The sequence below is a fragment of the Stenella coeruleoalba genome, assembly GCF_951394435.1.
Source record: "Stenella coeruleoalba genome assembly, chromosome: 11".
Lineage (NCBI taxonomy): Eukaryota > Metazoa > Chordata > Mammalia > Artiodactyla > Delphinidae > Stenella > Stenella coeruleoalba.
This window is the reverse complement of record NC_137157.1, coordinates 27,545,833-27,559,372: the sequence shown is the minus strand read 5'-3', so window position 1 is coordinate 27,559,372 and position 13,540 is coordinate 27,545,833. Positions and strand designations below refer to the sequence as shown.

At 37.1% G+C, this 13,540-nt stretch overlaps 1 protein-coding gene across 5 annotated transcripts in view; it reads right to left on the bottom strand.

Moving 5' to 3' along the window:
* The window catches only part of EEA1 (early endosome antigen 1), a 131,944-nt gene that overhangs the window by 79,960 nt on the left and 38,444 nt on the right, over positions 1–13,540 (bottom strand). For 3 of the 5 annotated variants that reach the window (XM_079937592.1, XM_079937591.1, XM_079937595.1), the window contains exons 3-4: positions 10,401–10,529; positions 5,823–5,947 (exon numbers count right to left, since the gene is read on the bottom strand). In XM_079937592.1, coding sequence (XP_079793718.1) covers positions 5,823–5,947; positions 10,401–10,529 — 254 coding nt within the window. The remainder of the gene's footprint in view (positions 1–5,822; positions 5,948–10,400; positions 10,530–13,540) is intronic. The other 2 variants (XM_079937593.1, XM_079937594.1) reach the window with 1 other exon arrangement.

Below are 13,540 nucleotides of genomic sequence, written 5' to 3'. Positions count from 1 at the left end.
AGTTAATGTTCTTTAACAAATCATGGCCAGTGACTGCATATTAGTATTCTAATTTTCTCAAGTCTTAAAAAAATACTATAGATTTTATGTATAGTGGCATACATATATATATAAAATCCTTGGGAAAATAATTTTATTCCTAAAGCACATTGTCTATAAAGGGAAGAACATTTTCTCATGGAAATGATAAAACTGACTGTCAAGAACCTGAGCCCAAAGCAAAATATCTCCCATTAATTTACCAGCAATAAGCATCAATAGATTCCTATTGCAGTAGTGTAAAATCTAAACTCATTAACAAGGACTATAAAATCTGCACAATCTACTCCCTGCCTTACCACTCTCACCCTCATTACTTTAGCTCTAACAATTCTGGCTTCTTTCTGTTTCTTGAGTCTGAAATGCTCTTTCCTGTCAAAACTTCACATTCTGTTCACTTCACCTAATTCTCTGTCAGTCTGACAAAGAATGGTGAGCAGACACCTCAAGGACCTAATGCAGGAAAAAGATTCCATGAGAAAACACATTTAGGATTATTCTTGTGGATATGAGGAACATATCTTCCCCTGTTGGATTATAAATAGCAGAAAAAGGGACTCTCCTTCCTCCACGCCACTCCAATGGCTGCCATGGTAGAAGACACAAAACTGAACTGAGCTGATTGGGAATACTCAAGTTAACTGATTCTAGTACAAAGGGAACAGAACAGGATAAGTTCTAATGTTTCAGAAGACCAAGTCCACACCAGCACAAGCGTTATCAGAAAGTAAAAGATAATGGGACATACTGGTGCGAGAATTATTCTCTAGGATGGGAGTGGGGGTAGAGAACAAATAACAGAGTCAGCTTCATCTGTGAAACATGGTTAATAATAGAAAAAGAAGGAAATTGCCAACAAAGAAAAATGTGAAAGATGGAGAAATAAGTCCTCTACCTTTGGTAGCCATTCATATGTAAAGAATTACTTCATTATTCAACAGAACTTGTCTATGCCAGACTCTCAAGTTGTTCAGTTTAATGGGGCAAGTAAACATGGAAAGAAGAGTAACAGACCATCAGTTCTATGATAAAAATAAAAACAGAGACATAGGGACTTCCCTGGTAGTGCAATGGTTAAGAATCCACCTGCCAATGCAGGGAACACGGGTTCGATCCCTGGTACGGGAAGATCCCACATGCTGTGGAGCAACTAAGCCCGTGCGCCACAACTACTGACCCTGTGCTCTAAAGCCCATGAGCCACAACTACTGAGCCCGCATGACACAACTACCGAAGCCCGAGCGCCTAGAGCCCATGCTCCACATCAAGAGAAGCCACCGCAATGAGAAGCCCGCACACCACAACAAAGAGTAGCCACCACTCGCCGCAACTAGAGAAAGCCCACACACAGAAACAAAAACCCAATGCAGCCAAAAATAAATCAATTAATTTTTTAAAAAAACAGAGGCATAAAGATAGTGATCACTTCTACTTACAAGCACTTCATGATGGAGATAAACTTTGAGGTGACGTCTTTAATCTCTGAATACAAAAGTAAAACTGGATAATAGATTCCTGTTTCTTTTGTTGACTCTTAAAATTTGTCTTTTTATGACACTTTCATTAGTTTTCTTTACTTCGTGTGTGTGTGTGTGTGTGTGTGTGTGTGTGTGTGTGTCTCCCCTCCCCTCCCTCTCTCCCATGTGGCCCTAGGAACTTACCCAACTTGTAGAAACCACCTGCCAACTTAGTCTTAATATGAGAAGAACACAGGGAACACTTAGTTTTAATATGTGTATAGAAAAGTGTATATACGTTTTAAGTTTTCCCTACTCTTTATTAATCTTCCAACTCTATGTATAAACTAAAATGATGAAGAGAGGAATTAATAACAATATTCTTGAAAGGCTAATACTAAATTGAATGAAATTGCAAGGAAGATAAAGGAAGATAATTCCAATTCAACTTCTAATTGGGTGGGCTCAGTTACTCCAATTAATCTTTTAAAAAGTGCCACTTAACAAATTTTTGAAGCAATTTGCCTAGCAAAGAAAATCTTTTGAAACGTGTAACGTATCAAAGCAATCTAGGGTATTTACAAAAGAAAATTAGGAAACATCAATCAAAATTTTAAAGGGAAACTTTATCCAAAAATTCCATTTCTAGAAATTTATCTTCCAGATATATTCAAACATGTGCAAATGTTATGTCCACAAGGACATATACCACAATATTTATAATTACAAAACACTGGAAATAGCCTAAATGCTATGATCAGGAGAATGATAAAATTCCATGCAGTCATTAAGAAGAATGAGGTAGCTTTACCTGCATTGATATGAAACAATCCATAAGATACACAGAGAAACAAAAGGTATAGGACAATGCAGAACTTCTCTTTTATGTAATTACATACATTTATATATTTCTTTATATATACACAGATATAAGCATATGTGTATACATGCATACACTATCTCTGTAAATATACACAAGAAACTGATGATAAGTAAGAGGCTAGGGGGAAAGGGTGGCAAGGAGTCAATTTATACCACATAATTTTTTGAACCATTTGAATTTTGTATTCTGCATATGCTATCCATACATCTAATTTTAAAATCTGGACCCAAGAAAACTAATGCATCACGTTTCATATATATGATTGATGTTGATGGAATTCTCAGTTTGTCATATGTTAACTGTAGAGCTTTAAAACAAAAAGGTTTCATGACCCACCTAAGTCACGTGGGCTTTGATCTAGAAGACATATCTTGCCCATAGTCACATGCTACCCAATATGTTATAGAAGGGCAGGATGTAATTTTAAGAAATTGGAGAGGTACAGGAAGATGGGAAGAACACATATAATAACAAATAAACCTGGAAAAGTATACACTGACTATTCCATAAACGATGAGAAACTAGTGAAAGTTAATATTCAGAATAAAGCAATCAAATTTCCATTTTAAGAATACTAGTCTGGGGCTTCCCTGGTAGCACAGTAGTTAGGAATCCGCCTGCCAATGCAGGGTACATGGGTTCGAGCGCTAGTCCGGGAAGATCCCACATGCCGTGGAGCAACTAAGCCCGTGCGCCACAACTACTGAGCCTGCGCTCTAGACCCCGTGAGCCACAACTACTGAGACTGCATGCCACAACTACTGAAGCCCATGCGCCTAGAGTCCGTGCTCCACAACAAGAGAAGCCACTGCAATGAGAAGCCCGCGCACCAAAACGAAGAGTAGCCTCTGCTCACTGAAACTAGAGAAAGCCCACATGCAACAACGAAGACGCAATGCAGCCAAAAATAAAATAAATAAATTTATTTTTTAAAAAAAGAAAAAGAATACTAGTCTGGCAGCAACATGGAGAGTTAAGTAGAGAGGTACAATACATAGGGAGAGAGCTAACTATAAATACTGAAAAATATTTTTGAGTGAGAGATGATGAAGCCTAAACTAAGCCGTAGCAGGGAAGATAAAAAAAGGTTATAAGAGGGGCTTCCCTGGTGGCACAGTGGTTGAGAGTCCACCTGCCGATGCGGGGGACACAGGTTTGTGCCCCGGTCTGGGAGGATCCCACATACCGCGGAGCGGCTGGGCCTGTGAGCCATGGCCGCTGAGCCTGCGCGTCCGGAGCCTGTGCTCCGCAACGGGAGAGGCCACAACAGTGAGAGGCCCGCGTACCGCAAAAAAAAAAAAAAAAAAAAAAAAAGGGTTATAAGAGCTTTTAAGGAGACAGAATTAACTAAACTTTGTGACAGATCAAATAGGGGAGGGTAAGTGTGTAAAAATGAGCATATCCAATTTTCTGGCTTTAGTAACTTGGTGGAAAGATAATGTTGCCATTAACCAGAAGATGTAACAGTAGGTAAGGAAAAGGTTTAGAAGGAAATATAATGAACCCTGTTTACAAATGTCAACAGGGAGATGTTCCTTTGGAACATCTAAGAGAAGATACCTAGCAGGCAACTTGGGAGATAATTCTAGGTTGGAGATGTAGTTTAGGAGGAAGTCATGGATATGGATATTACCCCAAGTACATTATATAGAGGAAGGGAGTACATTAAACAGATCAAGAAAGAATTATCACAATGATGTGCTGTCTCAGAAGAGTAGAAGGAAAGAGAGCCAAAAAAACCAAATTGTGCAGAGATTGTAATAAATAGTCTACAAAGATGGCTGCCATCAAGTTCTTCCCTTCGTATACACAGAAGCCACTCCTCCACTGAAAGATAGAGCTTACTTCTTGGCCTCTTCAATCTGAGCTGGCCCTCAGTTTCCTGAGCACTCCTGTAGCTACTATGACCAATAAAATATGGCAGAAGTGACACTCTGAAACTTTTGAAGCCAGGCCTTAAGATAACTGGCAGCTTCTGTTTCTTTCCTCTTGTAATGCTCTTTATTAGAACCCAATTGCTGGCCTGTAAGTCCAAGCAGCAGCATAGAGAGGCCTACATGAAGGAAAACTGAGTCCCCTGATATACAGCCCCAGCTGAGCTGACAGCCAGCATCCAGCATCATCTCCCAGTCGTGAATGTGAGGTCATTTTGGACCTTCTGGCCGTCCCAGCACTCAACTCTACATAACTTAAAGCAGAACCATCCAGTCAAATCAAAGAATCATGAGAAGTAATACAGAGTTACAGTTTTAAACCACTAGGTTTGGAGTGGACTGTTACACAGTTATATAGATAACCAAAACAGAGGTCAAGCAAAATAAAAACTGAAAATAATCCAGGTTTTTTTTTACCGCTGACCTTTGAAGAAGTATTTTCAGGAGAATCATAGGGCAAAAACCAGGTTTTAGTGAGCTAAACATTGGATGAAAAGTTAAGAAGCAAGAACACAGGTAGACTATGGATCTTTTTATGTTGAAAGTTCATGTATTCGGCACTAATTCACAGCTGAGAAAGCAACTCTGTTAAACTGACACTAAATATATAAACATTTATATATAAGTATGTATTTTATATCTATCTCCTAACAAATGACAAAAGAACAGTACCCAAAATTATTGACTCATACATTAAAATCCTAAAGAGCACTAATAGTCATGTAAAAGGGAAGATTCATATTTCCCAAAAGCTCTGGTTTTCCCACATATTTTAATAAATTAAAACAACCATATTTTATAGTTCTACGTATCTATCAACCAAAATGTGGTCATAATACTTTTCCTTAATGTGGTGTCCTTTATGCTATAGCATATTAACCAACTAAGAGGCTTTTTTTTTAAAGAAAAACATGAAAAACAATTTTTTATAAGTAGAATAAAATCAAGTTTTCTTCCTTAGTGGGAATATAAGACAAGAGTCCTTACCAGTAGAAGAAGAAAAGCAAAGTCATACTGTTGAATGCTGTTCTAATTAATTATATTTTAGTTTAATTCTTAAAATGGTCAGGCAAAATTGTCAAGAAATAGAATGTGTTATGTGTGCTTGCTGTTATACTGGTGATTACAAAAAAAATGTTTTTTTTAATAATTATTCAATTTAATTCTTTGCTAAATTCATTATTTTAACAACTTACTGTAAAATCTTCTAAACAAAGCATATCATTCTTTATTAAGCAGAATTGCTAAATCAAATTTAACCTTTTAAAAAAATCACAATCTTTATTAAAAATATAAACCAGTGAACCATATTGTAGATGCTGGTATAGATAGTTTTTGGTCAAGGATAGGATTGGTTATAACAATAAAAGATGAAGGCTATGCTAAAAGAAAATAGATTTAAATTAAATAATATAAAAACACTACTCTTTTCGAAAACTAAGTATTCATGATAAAACAATGATATCACATGCATTCACTACATTACACTTCAAAACTATTATACTGTACCGCTTCAGAGCCAGAGCTTCTCCTCCATGACTCGAATCATTACCAGCATCGTGGACTGCCTCATAGTGTTTGAAAAGTTCATCAGCGGATCCAAGAGATTTCATACACTGCGGACATATGAAACCCTACAGAAAAAGGTTTCAAAATAGTATTTAGTATTGCAAAATAACCATTTGTATGTTATTAAATACAGTCATATGTATTATTCATACCAACAGGTAAATTGTAATTTACAGTGTTAAGCCCAAATTCTGGTACTGTGCAAAGGTACATCACTGCCTATCCTGGTTGCAGTTTACAAAATGTTTTTTAAAACCCTTACAACCATCTTTTAGGTTGAATAAATTAATGGCTAGAGTATAGAATTCTAATCTGAGAAGTTAGTTCTAATCTAGAAGTCTAGTTGAGAAGACTTGCCATCATATCCTCCATCTCTCTAGATATCTCCCTCAGTAAAACAATATCTGCTCCAATCTACTGCACAGGAATAACCAAAATATTAAGAACATGAAGCACTCTGATCATTGAGAAAAAAGGTAATATAAATAACTCATAATTACCACAGAGTATCTACAATGGTTGAGAAGTATTTTCATCAATAAATTCCTTGCTAACTTAAGATTAACACTATAAAAGCTTAAAATTAATATATAGTCCCATAAAATATTAAAAACTTATAAATAATCCCAGAATTATTATATAGTTATGGCATACAAGGTCCTGCAGGTATAGTTCCCCAATGACCTAACCAATCTGATCTCTGGACATTCCTTACTCTATATAACATGCTTCAACTATACTGAAGCACCTATATTTCCCTGAACACACCACAGTATCTCACATTTTTACGCCTTTGCATATATTGCTTTTTTCCTCCAGCATTCTCATCATCAGTTTGTCAAGTTTCTACATCCACTATAATGCACAACACAATGAAGCTTTTAATCTACATTTCCCTAATGGCTAGTGCAGTATTTTGAACATACCATATACTTTCTACAGAGTGTACTTATTTAATGAAATATGAATGAACCTGGCGGGCAGAATTTGGCAAAAAAACAGAAGAGCTTTAACAGCTTGCAGATTATAAAACCTTCCAAAGGATAGACTGAGCTAAGTAATAAGTACTCCGGACACATAAAAACTAAGAATAAACAAATAACTTCTGCTCCTTTGTTGGGTGCTATACAAATAACATACCTTCACATCATTTATGCACATCATATGGCAGAATCAAGGCTCAATGAACATAACATTACCAGACAATGGTATAACAGAAGTATTGATATATTTAAAGAACTACAGGAACACAAGAGGAATATCCAAAACTGCCTGCAGCAGCAGTTAATGCTTTCCAAAAACTAAACACACACACACACACACACACACAAACACATACATATTATGTATGTGTGTATATACATATATGTAGAAATATGTCTATATGAGACACTGGAATTAGGTACTGAATAGTAATTTACTTGTCAGAAATAAAGGCATTCTAAGCACATGGAGGAGCATGAACAAAGATATAGGAAAAGGTATGAAACACAGTCATGCTGCATTTGGGAAACAGAGGTATGTTCTGATCACAGAGCCAGAGTGAAGGGCAGGGGCACTACAGGTGAATGAATGCAATGATGTCTTATGAAACTCCTAAAGTAAGCAAAGACAGTAGTACTGAAGATGCGCCTTTGGACATCAGAATAATGCCATTAGGATCCAGATATGTGATGCTCAGCACTGTCTTCTGAATGAATGAATGCCCCCAGGCTGTGTTTTAATCTACTTGGTATTATCTTTTTTCAAAGCCATCTATTATCTACCATCATATTTCATAATGGCTCTATATTAAGCTCTATTTGGTATTCTTATAACTTCTGCCCAGTAACTGCTGTACCACACTAGTTAACATGCTTTTAGTGCAACAGCACATAAACCCCTATAATATTTAGCTTGTCATTTCTCTTTCGTGTCTCAGCTTCTGCTAGTAACTAGAAGGCAAATTACAGTGTTCCTCAGGAAATCCACATCCCAATTATGCTATTTAATCTTCAAAACTTTGGCTTTTTGACCACTGTCTTTACTTCCAGGTTTTGGCTCGAGATACCCAAGGACGCCAAAAAGCTAATGATCCCATTAGGGTATGCCATACTTTCTTAAAGCTTCTAAACATCACCAGGTTAATACTCCAGAAAGAACTGATTCATCCCTAAAGAGAAATTTTAGAAATTCAGTAATACATATTTAGAAATATTCCACCTAAGTAACTTTTCCATGTGATTAGAGCTTGCATGTTTAAATAAAACTTCAATTTTGGGACATTTCTGATGAAAATAATTCTAAAATACATATATGCACTTCCTCACCTACTTAAAAAGATGATATTAAACCTTTGCTTAATGTCCCAGAAGCATAAATATTAATCACTGAATGGGTGTCTTCCACTCTATTAATTCTGGCAAGTCTCTAATTCCTGTACCCACATTCTATAGTTTTTCTTACACCCTGTTTTGTCTTTCAACAATCATTTCTAAAAATTATTCCTATGCTATTTCTAGCAGCACTTGCCTGATATGGATAGGAAAGACAGATTAAGGGAAAAAAAGTTTATTAAACCACATCACTCATTTAAAATAAAAGTAAAGGGACTTCCCTGGTGGTCCAGTGGTTAAGAATCCACCTTCCAATGCAGGGGATGCGGTTCGATCCCTGGGCAGGGAACACATGCCATGGAGCAACTAAGCCCGCATGCCACAACTACAGAGCTCATGCGCTCTGGAGCCTGCGCGCCACAACTACTGAGCGTGCACGCTGCAGCGAAAGATCCCGCATGCCACGTGCCGCAACTAAGACCCAACGCGGCCAAAAATAAAAATAAATATTTTTTTTAAAAAAAAAGTAAAATAAGCTCAGAATGAATATCTGAGGGATGTCCCATGAATAGAGTACATGACCTTTAGTTCATGGGCTTTGTGATACTAATTCTGGATATTAAGAGACTCCTCTATTTTTTCTAAACTATCTTCAAGGGAATTAAGGTTGCTAGATAGATAACTTACAAACAGTAAAACAGCAAAAAATAATACACCAAAATAGCCAGCTACATTTTATTTCCCTTAATCATTCCAAATATCTCACCTTCTCTCTCTCTCTCTCTCTCTCTCACATACACACACACACACACACACACATAGTGCTGACTTAAGATTAAATTCCTTACTGTTAGTTTTCAGTTATCTGTAATCCTTTCTCAGATCCACCATAGCTAAGAACTCAGGTTAACTTGATACTTATGATATCCTATTGTACCAAGTGTCCTTTCAGTTAAAAGGAAAGTTCTTATTTAAGTGACAGGTAGGTAAGATAGTCACTTTTGATTTTGGCTAACCCATAAAGAAAAGTTGACCCATATGTTCTGTAAGAAAAACAACTGGTAAAATGCTAAGCAGAGTTCCAAGAATCTTTTATGCCTCTATCTTTGCTCACACTGCCTCCGTAGTTTAACTGGTGTCCTATTTGCACTCATTTCCCCACCACCCTAGAGAATGTCTGGTTTAATTGTTCCCCTCTTCAAGTTCTTCTGCAGTTCCCCTCAAGCTGAATCAGACATTGTACTCTTTTTGCAAATATCTATCAGAAAAACTTCCTGGCATAGAGACCATATCTTATTTACCTTTTTATTTCCTGTACCTACCAAAATACCTGGCACATAAGAGGTACTCTATTAATGTTAAATAAGTGAAAGTTTGGTCAGATCGTTTTCTTATACATCATTAATTCATAGGAAAGAGTAAGTCTGATTTTTTTGTCTTTCATGGTAAAAAAAGTTTCATTCTTTTAAAAGATTTGCAAAAGAATTTTTTAAAAAGCTATGTCTCCCTTTGTTTTTAGAATACTGTAGTAGTTTTCCAAGAAAGGAGATATATCATCTGAGAAATTTTTTCCAGATTAAAAATGGGCAACACTTCCCCTCACTCGCTCCCACTCCCAGCCTTCTGTATACACCAGCCTCACACACTACAGAGAACATTTGGGTGACCCATGATTAATAACAGGTGTATATCATTCTGTCACTTCCAACAGGTCTGGGCAATCAAAACAAAGACTGAAACAGTCGTAGATCCAGATTCTAATGCTGTATATTTTTCCAAATAAAGACAGTAACAGTTGACATGCAAAGTCCTCTTTCTATGTAAGAGTAAAGCATCTTAACCTAAAGCATTTTAAAACATTCATTAATAAAACATTAACTACATAATAAAGATATAACTTACAAATGTTGAAATAAAAAACATTCACTTTATATTTCAAATTTCATGGCAAATTTTATGCAAAAATATAAACTTAAACTTTTATATATGTTTACAGATTCACAAAAAGACTGCTGCAAACAGTAAGAACAGCCAACTTCCCAAGAGCCTCTTTTCCTTATTAAACCTTCTTAGAGCATGCATAATTAAAGCAATCCACATTCCCTTATAGCAGAAAAAGTTAAGCAACACTGAGGCAAGGAAAAACAAAGCTATTTTGAGCAACCCAAAACCAAGCTGCTAAAACAAAATATTCAGGACCCACAGTAACACTGGAGTCATTAAGAAGAAGTTCCTGTCCTCTTGTCTCATTTTCAGCATGCACTTTCTGGTAATGCTCCGACAAATCAATAGCAGTTATACATCTTTTCATACATAATGGGCAGATGAAACCCTGTGAAATAACAACTTTTAGGAGGATATATACAAAAAGTTATTTATGAAACAAAATAGAAACAATGAAAATAGACATAACAGGAAAATAATAGTATATTTCTTTTTAGTATATGGAAGGGAAATTTTCAAGTAGTAACTGTACAAAAGGTGAAAGACCTATCCAAATTAGAACTCTGAAATTAGTTTCCATCCTTATGCTATAGATTCCCATTGGTCAATTTTATTGAGTAACCAGTTGCTTTAGTTGGAATATTACTATTCTTTTTGTTTATGATAATTTGTCCTTACTCATCTAAGAGCTAGTATTGGCAAGGTAGCTTTTATTTTAGATCAAGAAATGACTGGCAGTTTTAACAAATACTTTTATGTAGATGATGTTCTCAACAAAAAAGTTGTTATAATGAAAGCAATTTTTAGTCTTCACCATATTCCACTAGCCTAAGATCCCATTCTTGCCCATACCCATAATTCCCAGTAGGTTACCCTTCCTTCTAATTTTATGAGCCAAATAAAATCATTTTAAAACAATCTCCCAAATTCCCCATACCTAACAATATATGTATTTTAAAATGTGGGCTGTTACACTGATCTATGGTTTGGGGTTTTGTCAGATAGGAACAGTAAAAGGATAAGAGAATAAAGGAGTTCAGAGTATCAGGGAGAAAGTAAATTAAATGAAGACAGTGGTGAAGGACAATAGGTTACAAAGGTTATAACGTCATGAGTTTTGGTGTCAGAAATAGATGTGGGTTTGAGTCTCAACCAATACTGACTATATGACTTTAAAAAATTCACTTTACCCTGCTAAATGTCAGTTTCCTCATCTATAAAATGGGACTAATATTAGCACCTATTTGTCTAGAGTTATTGTGCAGTGTATAAAATGCTTAGTACAGTGCCTGAGACATTATAAGTGCTCAACAAGTATTAACTGTCATTAGATGTATGGTTAGAGAGTAAAGGAAACGAAGCGAAGAAAGGTTGACAGACTAGAAGAAAAAATTAAAATTAAAAATCTAAAATAATCAGCAAGGCCAAAGAAGGTAAGTAGTGAGACTATGAAAGTTTTTGAGAGGATAGTGAGTTGAGGTAAGGAACACAGAGATATGATTTTAACATGTCAGGTAAAATTATTCTGCCTGATAAGAAGATGGAAGGTACTGCCATGGGCTTGAGTAATTAGAAAAGAAAAGTAATAAAGATCATTGGCACTGATAACATTAAGAACTGGGAGGCTAAGATGTTCCTTGAGTTCCTTGATGTACGTTAGGATCGTAGCAAGGAAGAGGAAGACTACAAACAAGGTTCCAAAGTAAGAGGCAAGACAGGGTAGCAGTTAAGAGCTAGTCTTGGGCTTGAATCCTGGATCCACACCACTCTTAGTAGCTTATATTACCTTCAATTTCCTCATCTGTTAAATGAGGTAACAGTAACACCTACTCCATATGGGGGAGGGGGTCTCGTGAGAATTAAATAATACATACTAAGTCCTTATCACAGCATCTGATACAAAGAAAACATTCAATAAATGTTAGCTATCATTAATATCATTAATATCATTGTTCCTCTTGTTAACAACCCTTTAAGGAGATTAGCCAGGGGATGAAAGTGAGGAACATGAATTCACTTATTTTTTCTTTTTACTGATGAAAGGGTTGTCTTCCAGGCAATCACAGGCCCAAGTATTAAAACTACAGAATAATAGGGCTTCCCTGGTTGCGCAGTGGTTGAGAGTCCGCCTGCCGATGCAGGGGACACGGGTTTGTGCCCCTGTCTGGGAAGATCCCACATGCCGCGGAGCGGCTGGGCCCGTGAGCCATGGCCGCTGAGCCTGCGTGTCCGGAGCCTGTGCTCCGCAACGGGAGAGGCCACAACAGTAAGAGCCCACGTACTGGGAAAAAAAAAAAAACAAAAAAAAAAAACTACAGAATAATATTTTTTTTTAACGTACTGTTGCATTGTTTTTTACCACAATATCTTTATGCTGCCTGCCTCTTTACTCATTTCTTCACTTTAAGTTTCCACATATCATCATTCAGTCATACGTTCAAAAAGTATTGGGACTTCCCCGCTGGTCCAGTCGGTAAGACTCCGTGCTCCCAATGCAGGGGGCCCAAGTTCAATCCCTGGTCAGGGAACTAGATCCCGCACGTATGCCACAACTAAGAAGTCCGCATACTGCAACTAAAGATGGAAGGGAGGGAGGAAGGGAGGGAGGAAGGAAGGAAGGAAGGAATAATTTTTTTAAAAAGTATTTACTGAGTGTGATTACTATGTCATTATGCTATGTTGTTAAGAATGCAATGGTAAAATAAAGCAAAGACCCCATCCTCAATAAGCTTGCATGCTTCTTGAAAGAGCTATAAAAGAAAATACCCCACTAATCAGAAAATCCTACTAGAACTACCTTCAAAATGTGTTTAGAACCTCAGGGCCTCCACAACTGCCCTGATCCAAGCCACCCTCATGGTGTACATGGATCACTGTAAAAGCCTGCTAACAGTCTCTCTGCTTCTATTCTTACCCCATTAACAGCTTTATTTTGCACACAGCAGCTAGAGTGATCCTACAAAAATATAGATAAATTTTGTCCTTTCCCTGATCCAAACTCTCCAATGACTTCCTATCTCACCAAGAGTAAAACACTAAAGTCTGTGCAAAAGCCTATAAGGCCCTACATGAGGTGGGCCTGATTACCTCAATAACCTAATGGCCCCCCATTCACTGTGCTGGAGCCACACTAGCCTCCTGGATGCTTTTTCAATATGCCAGGCATGCTCCCACCTCAGAGACTTGTTCCACATGCCTGCAACATGCTTGCTCCCGAAATCAACATGATTTCTCACTTCATTCAGTTCTTTCTGAGTTACCCCCTGCTCAGAGGCAACTTCAGTAGTTGTGGCATGTGAGCCCACATGCCACAACTACTGAAGCCCGCATGCCTAGAGCCTGCGCTCAAGAGAAGCCACTGCAATGAGAAGCCCCCGCACCACAACTAGAGAAAGTCCG